Source organism: Callithrix jacchus, chromosome 13 (assembly GCF_049354715.1).
Source record: "Callithrix jacchus isolate 240 chromosome 13, calJac240_pri, whole genome shotgun sequence".
In the NCBI taxonomy this organism is placed as follows: domain Eukaryota; kingdom Metazoa; phylum Chordata; class Mammalia; order Primates; family Cebidae; genus Callithrix; species Callithrix jacchus.
The window spans coordinates 21,241,645-21,257,820 of NC_133514.1; the positions used below are offsets into that span (position 1 = coordinate 21,241,645).

Below are 16,176 nucleotides of genomic sequence, written 5' to 3' on the forward strand. Positions count from 1 at the left end.
TGTGGCTGTCCCTGTGGACAGGCAGGGCAAGGTGAGGAGTGCGCATTGTACTCTACACAGTGGGAAGTCTGATGACCTGGACGCTTCACATGCTTCTGATGAACAGACTAGGGAAAGACATTGGGAGGCTCTTTCAAGGCCCAGGTGAGGGGGGATGGAGGTGGAGCAGGAGAGCCATGCACGGATCCCTTTAGCCCCGATGTTGTCCATAGCCTCCAGCGATGTCATAGGCTTGAAGGCAATACATATCACACACACACCTGTAGGGTGCCTACCATGTGCCAGGCATTGTACTTTACTTCCGTTCATTTGTTTCATCTCCCTAATGTCCCTATTTAATATTAATATTTTCATTTTGTAAATGAAGAAACCTTAGAGAAACTGATTTTAAAATCAGAATCCTGCCAATGCTGCAGCCGATGGTCTGGTCTGCACAGCTTTGCAGGTAGAGCTGCTCGTCAGTGTGTATTGCACGGCAAAAAAAGGAGCCCGTGGTCCGAGGAGCATGTTGCGCAGAGCACAGGAGGGTCTTTTGGCCCAAAATGACACCCCTGCCTGTGGACCAGAGTAGAATTTTCGCCCCATAGGACCTAGAAGTCTCGGCTAAGCTAGAGATGGATGACCTTGAGTGTGGACATTGAAGATCAAGATCCACAGGGATGATGGATGCTGGCAAGGACCATGGTCACAATATAAGTAACAGATACCAATAAGAATGCCTAGCATTTTTTGAGTGCCTACTGTATACTAAGTATTGAGTAAATGTTCTAGAGCCATTATCATATTATGGTATTTCTTAAATTTCTCATAACAATCCTATGAGGTAGGCTTCACTGTGTTTCCTTGAGTCTACGAAGCCATCAGTTTAATAAAAGATTTTCATGTAAAAATATGTATTAAACTGAGGCAATGAAGTTTTGTTGTGCTGTGCTTTTCCTAAAGAAACAGAACATATTCATTCATAACATAACCTCTTTATTCTTCAGGATAATAATACAAGTTTGAATCAAAGCCTTGATATTCAGAGTCACAGAATCTCCATGCAAAACTGCTAACTGTAAAAAAAAAAGTATATAAATATAATGAAATTAAAATTTAAAAACAGAGTCAGAGGGTTTCTGGCTCCCTTTTAGCTGTGTCTGTTCATTCTCCATGCCCCACCTGGGATTTCTTTAGCCCCTTTAGGGTTGATGGTTTAACGTAGAGCAGAGTGAAGAACGGGCTCCTTCCGCCTCTCCTGTTTTATTAAACGTGTGGCTTTCCCCCTCTTAATTGGATTGCCTGCCTTTTGACTAAGAATTACTTCACGATGTAAGACAATCACAAAACCTCCTCTGGCTTTGAAAATCATGTGATCTAAACTTAGAGATTTGCCTGAATCTGCACATGTGCTGGTATTGACATCCCAGTTTCTTCTGTCTGGTGACTGACAAGGTTATGATTGTTTAAAGCATTGATTACAAGATGCTATACTATTACTTGGAAAAAAAAAAGTGCCCAGTGCGGTGGCTCATGCCTGTAATCCCAGCACTCTGGAAGGCTGAGGCTGGTGGATCACCTGAGGTCAGGAATTTGAGACCAGCCTGGCCAACATGGGGAAACCCCATCTCTACTAAAAATACGAAGATTAACCAGACATGGTGGTACACACTTGTAATCCTAGCTACTTGGGAGGCTGAGGTGGGAAAATTACTTGAACTGGGGAAGTGGAGGTTGCAGTGAGCCAAGATCATGCCACTGTACTCCAGCCTGGGTAACAGAGTGAGACTCCATCTCAAAAAAAAAAAAAAAAAGTTTAAGGGTATCTTAGAATTAGTTCTTAACACTAAAGGTTAAAGATGTTAAACAGTTTACCTTCCATGTCACAGCTGGCAGGTGATGTAACTGGAATGCACACCAAGCCAGCTGGGTACTTCTCAACATCAAGGCTGATGACTTCCTCCTTCTTTCTCTCTTGAATCCTCTTAATCCACCATTCCTCCAAAACTGCTCTTGTCTTGGTTACCAAAGACCTCCACGTGGCCAAATGCATTGACTAATTCTCAATTGTTGTCTTACTTCAGCAGCACTTGACACCATTTTTTTTTTTTTTTTTTGGAGACAGGATCTCACTGTGTCACCGTGGCTGGAGTGCAGTGGCATGATCTCAGCTCACTGCAACCTCTGCCTCCTGGGTTCAGGCTATTCTCATGCAATCTCCCGAGTAGCTGCGACTACAGGTGCATGCCACCATGCCCCTTTTGCCTGGCTAATTTTTTGTACTTTTAGTAGTGACTGGGTTTCACCATGTTGGCCAGGCTGGTCTCGAACTCCTGACCTCAGGTGATGTACCTGCCTAGGTCTCCCAAAGTGCTGGGATTACAGACATGAGCCACCACTTCTGACACCATTTTTACGAAACAATTTCTTGACTTGGCTTTCTTAGGTCTTTTACATCCAGATCACCCTCAAAACCTCTGCTCCTCTTCTTTGTTTCTCCTCACCTGCCTGACCTCTAGATGCTGAGTGCTCCATCTGAACCGAACCATACGCAGGCTTCTCTTTTCTTTCTGCATTTGCTGTCTGGTGATTCCATCTAGTCTTTTTTTTCTTTTTTTTTTTTTTTTTTGAGATGGAGTTTCGCTCTTGTTTCCCAGGCTGGAGTGCAATGGAGCGATCTCGGCTCAGCACAACCTCCGCCCCCTGGGTTCAGGCAATTCTCCTGCCTCAGCCTCCTGAGTAGCTGGGATTACAGGCATGCACCACGGTGCCAATTTTTTGTATTTTTAGTAGAGATGGGGTTTCACCACGTTGACCAGGATGGTCTCGATCTCTTGACCTCGTGATCCACCCGCCTCAGCCTCCCAAAGTGTTGGGATTACAGGCTTGAGCCACTGCGCCCGGCCATCCCATCTAGTCTTATAGCCACTTCCACACTCACAGCTCTGCCATGTGCATCTGCAGCTCCCAGCAGCTGCCCACTCACCCTCCTGCCTACTCTCCATCACTCCCTAGATGCCAAATGGGCTTTGCATCTGATTCCTCTCTTTCTCTCACTCCCTCTTCTGATCCTTTGGCAAGTCCTATCAGCTCAACCTCAGATCACATCAAAAACTTTTTAGAGACAGGGTCTCACTGTGTTACCCAGGCTGGTCTTGAACTCCTGGCCTCAAGTGATCCTCCTGCCTTGGCCTCTCAAAGTGCTGGGATTACAGACATGAGCCAATGCCACATCTAAAACTCAATCTACAACTGCCACCCTGCACTAGGTCTATTAGTCATTCAGGAACCAGCTCACCACTTCTATCCCAGTCTTTCCCACCAGAGCCAGAATGACCTTCCCCAGCCTAAGGCAGAACAAGGTGTCAACTGTTTAAAGCCGTTGAGGGGCTCCTTGTCTCAACCTAAGCAAAACCAGAGCTCTTACAGCTGCACAGCCTCCTTGTCATCTGGGGTCTGCTGGCTCCTGGCTTCTGTTTCTTCCCAGCCTTGCTAATTGTTCTCCAGCCAGGCTGCTCCCCATGCAGGTCACACAGCCAGCCCCCTCTGCCTCAGGGACTCAGGCTTTTGTACTTTGGCCTTCTTCTGGTAACCCCTCTTCCCCCAGATTTCCACATGGCTTACCCCTCATTTTCTTTTCTTTTTTTTTTTTTTTTTTTTTTTTGAGACAGGGTCGCCCTCTGGTTGCCCGGGCTGGAGTGCAGTAGCATGATTGTGACTCACTGCAGCCTTGGTCTCTAGGGCTCAGATGATTCTCCCACCTTAGCCTCCCAAGTAGCTGGGATTACAGGCATGCACCACTACGCCTGTCTAATTTTTGTATTTTTAGTAGAAACGGAGTTTCTCTAAGTTGCCCAGGCTGGTCTCAAACTCCTGGACTCAAGCAATCTGCCCACCTCAGCCTCCCAGAGTGCTGGGATTACAGGTATGAATAGCTGTCCCCTCTGTTTCTTGAGGCCTCCTTAAATGCTACCCTAACAAAAGAGACCTCCCTGCATAAAAGAGCCACCTCCCAGAAATCTGTTCTGTTCTGTTCTCTCTCTTCCAGTTTCTCCCCCAGCACTGGTCCCACTTGCTATAGTACACATTGGTTTGCTTCTGGCCTCTCCACACTACTGTACCCCTAAATTCCAGGAATTCAGGGACTGTGACTGTTTTAGTCACTTGCTGGGTCCCGAGTGCTTAGAGTAGAGGCTCGCCTGAAGTGGGCTCCCGGAGAATGTTTGTTGAATTATCAGACAAAGGAAGAAGGAATGGAGCACCCAGGAGTGGAGACAGAGCTGACCACTGATATGCATTTTTCTACTGCCCGGATTTGGAAGTCAGAATAACCACCCCTTAAACCACTGTTAAGGCTGTGCTGTGACCACTCCCACCCAGGCTGACTTCTGTCTTGTGTCTCCTTCCAGGTCTACGGCTCTCACAGGCTCTGTGAGGGCTTTGCTATGACCGCAGTCCCCTCACAGAGACAGAACTGCCCCTTGCTGCTGCAGCCTCTCCAGGTTCCCGCCCCACCCTGCCCCATCCTCAGCCCTGCGTCACCATGGGCAGTGTCAGCAGTCTCATCTCCGGCCACAGCTTCCACAGCAAGCACTGCCGGGCCTCGCAGTACAAGCTGCGCAAATCCTCCCACCTCAAGAAGCTCAACCGCTATTCTGACGGGCTGCTGAGGTTTGGCTTCTCCCAGGACTCGGGCCATGGCAAGTCCAGCTCCAAAATGGGCAAGAGCGAAGATTTCTTCTACATCAAGGTCAGCCAGAAAGCCCGGGGCTCCCACCACCCAGATTACACGGCGCTGTCCAGTGGGGACTTAGGGGGCCAGGCTGGGGTGGACTTTGACCCGTCCACACCCCCCAAGCTCATGCCCTTCTCCAACCAGCTAGAAATGGTAAGCGGGGTCTCTGGCAAGGGTGAGTGGGTTGGAAGGGCAGGAGAAAGCAAAATGGGGGTAGAGAGCCTGGGGGCACAGTGGGAGTGGTGACCTAAGCATTCAGACTCCAAGAAGCCAGAGCAGCAGGGGTTTGGGCGGAAGCCTTTGGCCACACCGCAGAGATCAAAGGTTGCACAAAGGAATTAGAGCATTGCTCAGTCCCCTGAAGAAGAAGTCTTGGGTCAGCCCATAAGCAAAGAGCACAGGGGGCATGTAAGCTTCCCGAAGCTACACTGAAATGTAGCTGGATTGTCAATGCAGGACTCTGGCATTTGCCAAGCCTTGGGAAGGAGAGGGAGCCCTGTTCTCATTTGGAAGCGCAGATAAAGAGGATGCAGGCAGGAAGCTAGCCGCTTCTCTCCCCAGAAGACTCATAGGGATGGGTCGTGTGTTCTCATTTTCTGCCCTGATGTGCAGTAGCTCCTTGCTCAAGCTGTGCCTGGGGGCATCTTTGAATATGGGCTGGAATTTTGTCTTCCATTTAGCAGAGTTGAGGGCAGAAGAGGCCCAGGCACTCAGAACTCCAGGCCTTAGACCAGCTCAAGTCCTCGTGCGTCCCACGAGTGGACACTGAAATCAATTTTCCTATTCAGTCCTCTGTCCCTGCCCTGGGGAAATGAATCTAAGGCTTTGATTTACTAGGAAAGAGCCTCTTATGTTTGCATAGAGCATTCAGCTTTTCAAACTAAGGGACTTATAAACTGCAAAGCACTCCACCGGGGAAAATTACAGTTTTTAAAAAGGATTGTGATTTGGAGTGAGCCTCCCAACCCTGTGAGGAGGCCAGGTCAGTGTCCTTGCTCCAGGCTTAATGGAAGAGGTAGCAAACAGGAAGAAGGGATGGACCTAGAGAGGGTCACCAAGCTCAGGCGGCCTAATGCCCTAACCTGCCCCACACAGACAGAGCAGGAGCCTCAAAATGTGTTTATCACCTCAGGAGGGCTGGGACAAGCTGGTGGTAGGTTGCTGTTTCACAGAACAAAGTGCCCAAGTCACCATTGACATTCCCCAGGGACAGAGGGTTCTTTCCTTCTTAAAAGAGACTTTTTTTTTCTTTTTGAGACGGATTCTTGCTCTTGTCGCCCAGGCTGGAGGGCAATGGTATGATCTCGGCTCACTGCAACCTCCTGCTCCCAGGTTCAAGCAGTTCTCCTGCCTCAGCCTCCCAAGTAGCTGGGATTACAGACATTCGCCACCACACCCGGCCAATTTTGTATTTTTAGTGGAGATGGGGTTTCACCATGTTGGTCAGGTTGGTCTTGAACTCTCAGCCTCAGGTGATCCGCCTGCCTTGGTCTTCCAAAGTGCTGGGACTATAGCCGTAAGCCACTGCGCCTGGCCTCTCAAGAGAGATTTATCACACTCAGCTGCTTCAAAGCAACAGGAGAGGTCTGCTAAGACAAGTGACCAAGAGGGGTGCTACATGGTCTCTGGGAGCCTCGGCTCCAGGATGGCATACATGCCTGGGGAGACAGGGTATAGTGAATGCACAGGGGAGACATGAATCACCATGGTCCTTTTCCTCTACAGGGCTCCGAGAAGGGTGCAGTGAGGCCCACAGCCTTCAAGCCTGTGCTGCCGCGGTCAGGAGCCATCCTGCACTCCTCCCCGGAGAGTGCCAGCCACCAGCTGCACCCCGCCCCTCCAGACAAGCCCAAGGAGCAGGAGCTGAAGCCCGGCCTGTGCTCTGGGGCGCTGTCTGACTCTGGCCGGAACTCCATGTCCAGCCTGCCCACACACAGCACCAGCAGCAGCTACCAGCTGGACCCACTGGTTACACCCGTGGGACCCACCAGCCGTTTTGGGGGCTCTGCCCACAACATCACCCAGGGCATTGTCCTCCAGGACAGCAACATGATGAGCCTGAAGGCTCTGTCCTTCTCCGATGGAGGTAGCAAGCTGGGCCACCCAGGCAAGGCAGACAAGGGCCCATCATGCATCCGCTCCCCCATCTCCACTGACGAGTGCAGCATCCAGGAGCTGGAGCAGAAGCTGTTGGAGAGGGAGGGTGCCCTTCAGAAGCTACAGCGCAGCTTTGAGGAGAAGGAGCTCGCCTCTAGCCTGGCCTATGAGGAGCGGCCACGGCGCTGCAGGGACGAGCTGGAGGCCCCGGAGCCCAAAGGCGGCAGCAAGCTCAAGCAGGCCTCGCAGAAGAGCCAGCGTGCACAGCAGGTCCTGCACCTGCAGGTACTGCAGCTTCAGCAGGAGAAGCGGCAGCTCCGGCAGGAGCTCGAGAGCCTCATGAAGGAGCAGGACCTGCTGGAGACCAAGCTCAGGTCCTACGAGAGGGAGAAGACCAGCTTTGGCCCTGCGCTGGAGGAGACCCAGTGGGAGGTGAGGCCACGCCGTGCTCATGGGCTTGGGTGGTCAGTGGTTTGCGCCAGTCCCCCTCCTCTCCTTCTGGTGCTAGCCAATAGCGTGCAAACACAGACCTCAAAGGCAAGTGGGGCTAATGTGCTGGCTTTATCACCCAAAGAAGGGGCTCCCTACAAACCATGCTGGGGGATTGACTTACCTCTCAGCTTCCTCCTGTCCTCGCTATCACCCTTGTGGCTCCCAGATTTCAGTTTCCCAAGTGAGCCATTAACCAAGAAGCTGGAAGCCAGAGTACTAAGGCCCAGCCAGGCTGTGGGCCGACCTCCCTCCAATCTGCTCAGGCTGGGAAGAAGCACAAGCCATGCCTGAGCTCATTCTGGGCCAGTGGCCCAAGAGAGCACAGAATGTATTTGTTGACTTGGAGGGAGGGGATGGCACCCACTAGTAAGAGGGGCCCCATTTTTGGCAGGTTTCAGCGATGGAAGTGGCCATTCCTTGCGGATGTATAAGGGGAACTTCTATTGGGTGAGCTGAGATGGAAACCTAGGAGAGGAAGGATAGATTCTCACACTTACACACACACACACACACACACACACACTCGGCCGCACTTGGAAATGAGGCATCTGGACCTGACCGTGCTGGAGAACCCCATAACCTCTGCATCCTGTTGGTGGGAAAGCAGCTTTTCTCAGCAGCCCAGTGGTCTGGATGACCCGTGAAACTAAGTCCATCATTGAGGCTCTTTACATGCTCGTACCCAGCTTGGTCTGTCCACGTGCCTGCCTCACCCCCAGTTCAGAGTCCAAACCTCAGTCTATGCCAAAAACCCTGGCTACGTGCAAGTCAGTGACCAGTGGTTTAGCCTGCCTGCTACTGGCAGCTACATAACTTCCATTTAATACTGATGGTATTGGTTTCTGTGCCAGCCTGATTTCTGTCATCCATGTTTGTGCCCCCAGCTTCCAACCTTACCCCTGCATGCACCCAGCCCTCCTCTCTCCTCTACTGTGTAAAGACTACATCGCATATTCACTGCTGTACCCAGTGACGAGCACCATGCTGGCGTGGATGCAGAACCCAGTCCACATCTGCCAAACGGGGAATGACTGTCTTCTCCTCTTGCCCTCCTTCTCTATTTCCACTCCTATCCCCCATCAAAATTTGGCCAAGAGCAATGATGAAAGCCGAAGCCACTGTGTCTCTGGATCTTGGCCATTGGGATCATGGTGGCTCATTGGGAGAGGTCTGGCTGTATCTTAAGGGTGAATGAAGGCCAGAGCATGTGGCTTGACAGAATGGATTCTTGGAAGAAGCTTGGAAGCCACCTTAATATTTCCTTTCACAGTAGAAAATTCCCCTTGCCCTCAGTGAAACACTGCACAGTCCTGGAAAAAATTCCACCCTACCCAGGATGCCTGGTTAGGACCAAGAATTTCATTCCAAGGCCAACCCTGTATTCATTTCATGAAGGGAGTGACACAGTTGTGGCTGAGGTATGGGCCTGGCTTTGAACCTCAGCCTGACCTCTTATGGTCCAGGTGATTCTAAATACATTAGGTATGGTGGCAATGTGGCATAGTGATTAGACTATTAGGATGAAACCCTTGCTCTTTTTTTTTGTTTGTTTGTTTGTTTTTAGACAGAGTCTCACTCTGTTGCCCAGACTGGAGTGCAATGGTACAATCTTGGCTCACTGCAACCTCCGCCTCCCAGGTTCAAGCGATCCTCCTGCCTCAGCCCCTCTAGTAGCTGGGATTACAGGCACACACCACCACACCTGGCTAATTTTTGTATTTTTAGTAGAGACAGGGTTTTACCATGTTGGCCAGGCTGGTTTCAAACTCCTGACCTCATGTGATCCACCCACCTCAGCCTCCCAAAGTGCTGAGATTATAGGCATGAGCCACCGTGCCCGGCCCAAATCCTTGCTTTCACACTTTGTGTGTGTGTGTGTGTGTGTGTGTTGGCCCTCAGGCTGGTCACTTCACCAGCTATTTACTATCATAGCCTCTCCATGCCTCAGTTTCATTGATGTAATAGTACCTACTTCATTAGGTTGTAAGGAATAGATGAGCAAATGTGGGGCTTAGCACTTAATAACACTGTACATTATTGGTGAAAGTATGTTTATAATAATATACTTATGTGTGGCCAGGCGTTGGTGGCTCACACTTGTAATCCCAGCACTTTGGAAGGCCAAGGCAGGCAGATCACTTGAGGTTAGGAGTTCGAGACCAGCCTGGCCAACATGATGAAACACCGTCTCATACTAAAAATACAAAAATTAGCTGGGCATTGAGGGGGGGCGGGGCCTGTAATCCCAGGTACTTGGGAGGCTTAGGCAGGAGAATGGCCTGAACCTGGGAGGCAGAAGTTGCCGGGAGCCAAGATCACGCCACTGCACTCCAGCCTGGGCAACAAAGCAAGACTCCATCTCAAATAATAATAACAGTAATACACTGTGTATCATTATACATGATGATGATTATTAATTTTATCATTATATATAGTAAATATAGCTTGGCTCCATAACCTGGGGAAAAGGTCACAGCAATGCCAGCTTAGTTTCAGACTGGACAAAGAAGGCTAGAAGCCTGATACCAGGCCACCGCATCCGGGGTGGCTTATTTTAGGCAGCTGAACTGTCACTTCCCTGGATAAGGACACTCACCTCTTGGCGCTCTGTCTCCCCACCCTTGGCAGGTGTGCCAGAAGTCAGGTGAGATCTCCCTCCTGAAGCAGCAGCTGAAGGAGTCCCAGACAGAGGTAAACGCCAAGGCCAGCGAGATCCTGGGTCTCAAGGCGCAGCTGAAAGACACACGGGGCAAGCTGGAGAGCCTGGAGCTGAGGACCCAGGACCTGGAGGGTGCCCTGCGTACCAAGGGCCTGGAGCTGGAGGTCTGTGAGAATGAGCTGCAGCGCAAGAAGAATGAGGCGGAGCTGCTGCGGGAGAAGGTGAACCTGCTGGAGCAGGAGCTGCAGGAGCTGCGGGCCCAGGCTGCCCTGGCCCGTGAGATTGTGCCACCCACCTTCCCTGAGGACGTGCCAGCCCTGCAGCGGGAGCTGGAGCGGCTTCGGGCCGAGCTGCGGGAGGAGCGGCAAGGCCACGACCAGATGTCCTCGGGCTTCCAGCACGAGCGGCTGGTATGGAAGGAGGAGAAGGAGAAGGTGATCCAGTACCAGAAGCAGCTGCAGCAGAGCTATGTGGCCATGTACCAGCGGAACCAGCGCCTGGAGAAGGCCCTGCAGCAGCTGGCCCGTGGGGACAGCGCGGGGGAGCCCTTGGAGGGGCTGGAAGGGGCTGACATCCCCTATGAGGACATCATAGCCACCGAGATCTAAGGAGCTGTCTGGGAAGGCGAGTCCTGGGGACCTGGCACTGCAAGGCTGGGCTCTCCTGCGCATTCCCCCTGCTCAGCAACTCAGACCCCTCTGAGAGACGCCACTCCCTGGGACACAAACCCGGGAGCTCCAAGGGGTGGACAGGATGGCCTTTTCTTCCCTCTCTGATGTCCCAGTGCTCACTGCCCTGCAGCCCACCTGACCTCAGGCCCTCACTCCTCTGGCTTTCCCAAGAAATGGGTCCAGGGGGGTCTCTCTGCTTTGGTTAAGGGCTCTCTAAACTTTGGCTTTGTTCAAAATAGAGATATCTTCTCCCCCTCCTCCAGGGAAGGTGGCCACACCAAGTACAGAGGCTCCCCTCCGCTTCTCAACCCAACCTCTTTTTCCTCCTGGACACATTGGAATGCCTTGGAAACAGAAAGAAGCCATATATGACCAGAAGCCTTGGAATCTGGCCCCATCACAACCTGAGCTATTTTCCTCCGGCCGCAGAGGTGTAGGGTTGGAGTGAGTTTTGGGGGAGCTGGCTTTGAAACCTCAGGACTGTCCTGGCCCCGGCAAGCCACAGGAAGGAGGGGAGAGCCAGGCAGTCTGGCAGTGTGGAGCCCTGCCACAGCCTGAGGAGGGCAGAGGGAGAAGCCAAGGGGTAAGAGCCAGGGGTGGGTGATGGCCGGCCCCTGGGGCCCAGCCCCTGTCTGCTTATTCTTGCGAATGGAAGCTGAACAGCTTCTGGACAGCTGGTAGCCTTTGACCTCAGTGGCCACTCTTCAAGCCATAGACCCTGAGGCCTTGGGCTGGGTGCTTGGAAGGGAAGGTTGAAGCCACCTTGAACCAGAGGGTGTGGCTTCCCAGCCATCCTTGGCGAGCCTCCCTATCTTGCAGGGAGTCCCTACTAGTTTAGGTTGGCTGGTGACTATTCTGGAATGTTTTTCCTTCTCCAGAATTGAGCTTTTGCTTCGTCCAGAAGAGATCTAAGATGGCACATATGTGATCTGGGCATTTTCCTCCTCTGCCTATGGCCAGGTTTGGTGGCACACCTCTCCCCTTATCACTTCAGGGCTGAGTTCTGGGTTTCTACAGGTCAGGACGGGTCCTCACAGTGCCAGGAAGCCAGAGCCCCAAGCAGGAAGAAAAAGAGGCATATACACGGCAGTGTGGATAGCCTGGCCACCAGCCATCCTGCCTCCACCTCAAGGCCCCCATTTGTCCCAGACTAAAGGATCCAGAAAGCAGCTCCCTTTCTCAGGAGCTTGGGCAGTGCCCCAGGGAGTCTAGGGTTTCTCTGCAGATATGCAGGGCTGGAGGTGGTGGTAGAGAGGGAGAAAAGGTGGCGTTTCTCTGCTGTTTGATTCAGGGATTTTATTTTTATTTTTACGAGACAGGCTTGCTCTGTCCCCCAGGCTGGAGTGCAGTGGCATGATCATAACTCCCTGCAGTCTCATACTCCTGGGCTCAAGCAATCCTCCTGACTCAGCCCTCCAACTAGCTGGACTGCAGGTGGACGCCACCATGCCTGGCTAACTTTTCTTTTCTTTTTCTTTTTTTTTTTTTTTTTTTGGTAGGGATGGGGTCTTGTTTTGTTGCCCAAGCTGGTTTTGAACTTCTGGCCTCAAGCAGTCCACCTGCCTTGGCCTCCCAAAGTGCTGAGACTGCAGATGTGAGCCACTGTGCCTGGCCAGATTTTTCTTTTTTTTTTTTTCTTTCTTCGTTTTTTCTTTCTTGTCTTTTCAGAAGCAAGCCAGGCCTAGCAGGCTGTTCCATGTTCTATTTTTGACTGTAGCCACAGCTGCTGTTCTCAGGACGGCAGCCCTTCCCACATGCCTGCGCCTGCTGCCTGCTGAGGAGGGGAGCATCTGGGAACTCGCGAGTCCGAGGCCAGTTCCCATGTCAGCCTTGCCCACCACTGGCCCTTGGAGACCCCAAGGTGGGGGTGGGAAGATGCTTCCCTCCTTGCCCCCAGCCCTCCAAAGACCCAGCCCTTCCCTGAGTGCAGGCTGTGGACAGAGTCACCTTTTCTGTGGCTGGCTCTGTCTTCCTGTCCCTGGGGTTAAATGATGCCCATCCTGCCGTCCTCAACTGACAGAGGAGGCCATTTTCTGGAATTTCAAGCCATTGCTCTTAGTCACAGCCTAGGTTTAAACCTGGAATCTACAAGCCAAAAGTCTCTCGCTGCCTGAGGGCAGAACCCTCCATTGGGCACAGTTCAGACCCAAGTCAAAGACGTCCCATTCCTTGCCCCCCGAGCCCTTTCCTTTATTTTCCACCAGGCTGTGCCTTGTTTGAGTTTTTCCTCCTGGTGAGACTGCCCCATGGAGAGAGAGGAAAGGCCGGCTCCCCATCCCCAGGCTGGAGACCCCCTACGCCAAGAAAGAGCAGCCAGAGTCCAGCGCTCTGCCCTCCGATGTTGCTGGAGAAATAGTGGCAGCCACCCCCAGGGGCAGGCCCTGAGGCACGAGGCTGTGCTCCACCATGGTGCGCTGGTGCCCTCCACATACAGGAGCGCAGCCTTCTCTATATCTCCATGGCCCTGTCCCAGGCCAGCCCAGACATGTCCTCACCAGGCCTTGTTCAGTGTCTGACGTGGCAGATGTCTTTCCTGGGCTGCTACCAGCCCAGGCCCCAGAGTGGCCCATGGTGGCACTAGAATGCAAGTGTCCTGCGGCTTACTGACCTCACCTTCCTGTGGGTTTTCTTTCCGTCCTGTCCAAAAGCACCCTCACTCTTCTTGGACCATAGCAGATTCCACCTCTCTGGAAAGAGGCTCTGGACAGCAGAGGCCTCCAAGCATGGAGCCTGGCCCCAGGCCCCAGACGGAGTGGGCTTCCTGCCCTTTCTTCTGGGCACGACTACTGGCATGCTGGCCCACTCGGTTGAACCAACCTGCTGTGGCCACAAAGGACATCTGCAAGAGAGAACATCACACCACCTCACCAAGGATCGCACTCTGCCCCTGGGCCTTAGAATGCCTGGACTCTCCCGGGGTTCCCTCCTAGGTCTCCCGGTGAACTCCTGACAGGCACACGCAGCCCCTATAGCACTGAGCTCAGATGGGACTGGGGTATGGGGGTATCTCTCCCCAGAGAGGCACATGCTGAGCCTCCTGTGCCTCACCCCAGCCTAGGCCATCTCTTAGGTGAGACAGTTCCCTGAAACGAAGCCAGGCCAGGCTATAGAAGCAGCAGCTTTGGAAGAGGGGTTTCCCTGAAGACCCAAGTCATCATGCAGTGGGTGCTGCCATGACAGAGGCCGAATCCCTGGGCCAGCGGGGCTCCTCACCCACCTCCTGTGCAGGTGGACTTCACGCTGCGCCTGCAGGCACAGCTGGAGCCCCCAGCAGGGGCAGGCTGGGACGGACCAGCATTTGGAAGATGTACATAGTTATTTTTCTCTTTGTGGTTTCTTGTTTGGTTTGGTTTGCTTTCAACAGCTTCATTTTTCTGATGTCACTTTTTGGCCATGTAAACTATTTGTGGCAATTTTATGTTTTTATTTATGAATAAAGAATGCCATTTCTCACGCCCTCTGGAGCCATGTGTGTCTGCCCTCTGCTCCCCTTGCTGCGGCGTGGCAGCTACCTGTGAACTCCCACCTTGGAACGGGAAAGATGACGTCCCTTCCCCCAGTGAGGGGATGAGGGAGGTGACACAGGGCAGTGGGAAAGGGGGCCCAGGGGTCAGACAGGCTTCAGCTGGCCCTGCCCCCATCACCTACTCCGGGACCTTATCTGTGAAATAGAGGAAAAGGGACTCAGGGACAGGTGCCCCTGTAGAGTCAGAGTGTGTCCTCTCCAAAAGAGAGCCCCTCCCCACCCAAACCGCACGCCCCACTGGCTTCTCACCTCACCAGCCAACTCCTGGGTCTATTGCATATGGCCTCTTGGCAAAAGACCAGTATGGCTACAGTTGCCACTGCCCCAGGGCCCCCTGGTGGGGCAGGTGCAGTCACCACCGTGGCCATCTGTCCAGCCTTCTTGGTTCCAGCCTGCCTGGTGCCCCCTGACAACCTTCCCTACCATCCTGGGCTCAGAGCCTGCTGCTCAGGTGGTGGGAGACAGAAGGAACATGTTACAAAGAAACTGAAAGCACAAGGCAGCCTAGGGCAGAACCTAAGGGGCCGATGACAAGGCCTCCGAGGTGCGGAAGGTTAGTGTGGGCTGGAGGGGTCCGGGGAGGTGGCAGGCAGGAGAGGACCTGGGGTGAGTGTGGGATGTAAGGGGAGCAGAAGGGAGGAAAAGACCAGAAGCATGTCTCCGAGGCAGGTGTTCACACAGCTCCCTGCCCGCCCCTGATGGGACAAGAGCAGCACTGGGTGCTGGAGAGGCAGGAGGGTCAGGGTGCAGGAGCCCCACCTGAAGCTCAAGTCACTGAGCCAGGACAGCAGCCACATTCTTTTTTTTTTTTTTTATGAGACAGTTTTGCTCTTGTTGCCCAGGCTGGAGTACAATGGCACGATCTCAGCTCACTTGCAACCTCCACCTCCCAGGTTCAAGTGATTCTCCTGCCTCAGCCTCCTGAGTAGCTGGGATTACAGGCATGCGCCAACCACACCCAGCTAATTTTGTATTTTTTTTTAGTAGAGACAGGATTTCTCCATTTTGGTCAGGCTGGTCCCGAATTCCTGACCTCAGGTGATCCACCCACCTCAGCCTTCCAAAGTGCTGGGATTACAGGCGTGAGCCACCATGCCAAATTTTGACTAACAGAAGCCCTTGCTTTGGGACAAAGGGGTCATATCAGACCTGGAGTAACCCTTCCCTGTCTTCCTCCTAGACCTGGCCCAGGCTGGTGACCTCACTAAAACATGCCTCTCACTAATCACACTCTTGGGTCAGCCCTTCCTCTTTAATTGGAGCAGGCCCAGAGACTCACTTTAATTAATGGGATACAGCAGGAGTGAGGCTCTCTGCTAGTTTCAGCCAAAACCTAGAAGGCTTAGCAGCTTCTACTTTTATTATTTGAGACATCATCGTCTCACTCACCACCCAGGCTGGAGTGCAGTGGTGCGATCGTGGCTCACTGAGGCCTCAACCTCGTGGGCTCAAGCAGTCCTCCTGCCTCAGCTTCCCAAGTAGCTAGAACCACAAGCATGCACCACCATGTCTGGCTGATTTTTTAATTTTTTGTGGAGATGGGGGGGCGGGTCTCACTATGTTGCCCAAGCTGGTCTTGAACTCCTTGCCTCAAGCGATCCTCCTGACTTGGCCTCCCAAAGTGCGGGGATGGCAGGCATGAGCCCCCACACCTGGCCAGCTTCTGATTTTATATTCTCAAAAGCCCTGAGCTGCCACATAAGAAGCCCACCCTCCCATCTTGCTGGAAAGACCACGTAGGGCAGGAGGGGCCACTTGTCCCAAAGTCTTAGCTAGGTCCTGTGTCCAGCTGAGCACAGCTGAGTAACTACCCAGGACCCAGCTGACCCCATGGGGAGCAGAGTGTTCCCCACTCTGCCCTGCCACAATCCTGCCCCTCAGATCCTTAAGCACAGTAAATAACGGGGTTTAAGCCACTGAAGTTAGGGGGATCTATTACAGGGCCTAAAATACATCACCAAAACGCCTATCAGCAGGCCCCTTTGCTTGCCACCTGACAAAACTTTCTCGAACCAAA

At 52.7% G+C, this 16,176-nt stretch overlaps 1 protein-coding gene across 1 annotated transcript in view; it reads left to right on the forward strand.

Annotated features, from left to right (window-relative positions):
- Positions 1–14,090, forward strand: part of LZTS1 (leucine zipper tumor suppressor 1) — a 62,231-nt gene extending 48,141 nt beyond the window's left edge. Inside the window, exons 2-4 of the mRNA XM_002756880.5 lie at positions 4,389–4,867; positions 6,440–7,243; positions 9,932–14,090. Of these exons, the coding sequence (XP_002756926.1) occupies positions 4,523–4,867; positions 6,440–7,243; positions 9,932–10,570 (1,788 nt within the window). The 5' untranslated portion in view covers positions 4,389–4,522 and the 3' untranslated portion in view covers positions 10,571–14,090. The remainder of the gene's footprint in view (positions 1–4,388; positions 4,868–6,439; positions 7,244–9,931) is intronic.
- The last annotated feature ends 2,086 nt before the right edge of the window (positions 14,091–16,176 follow it).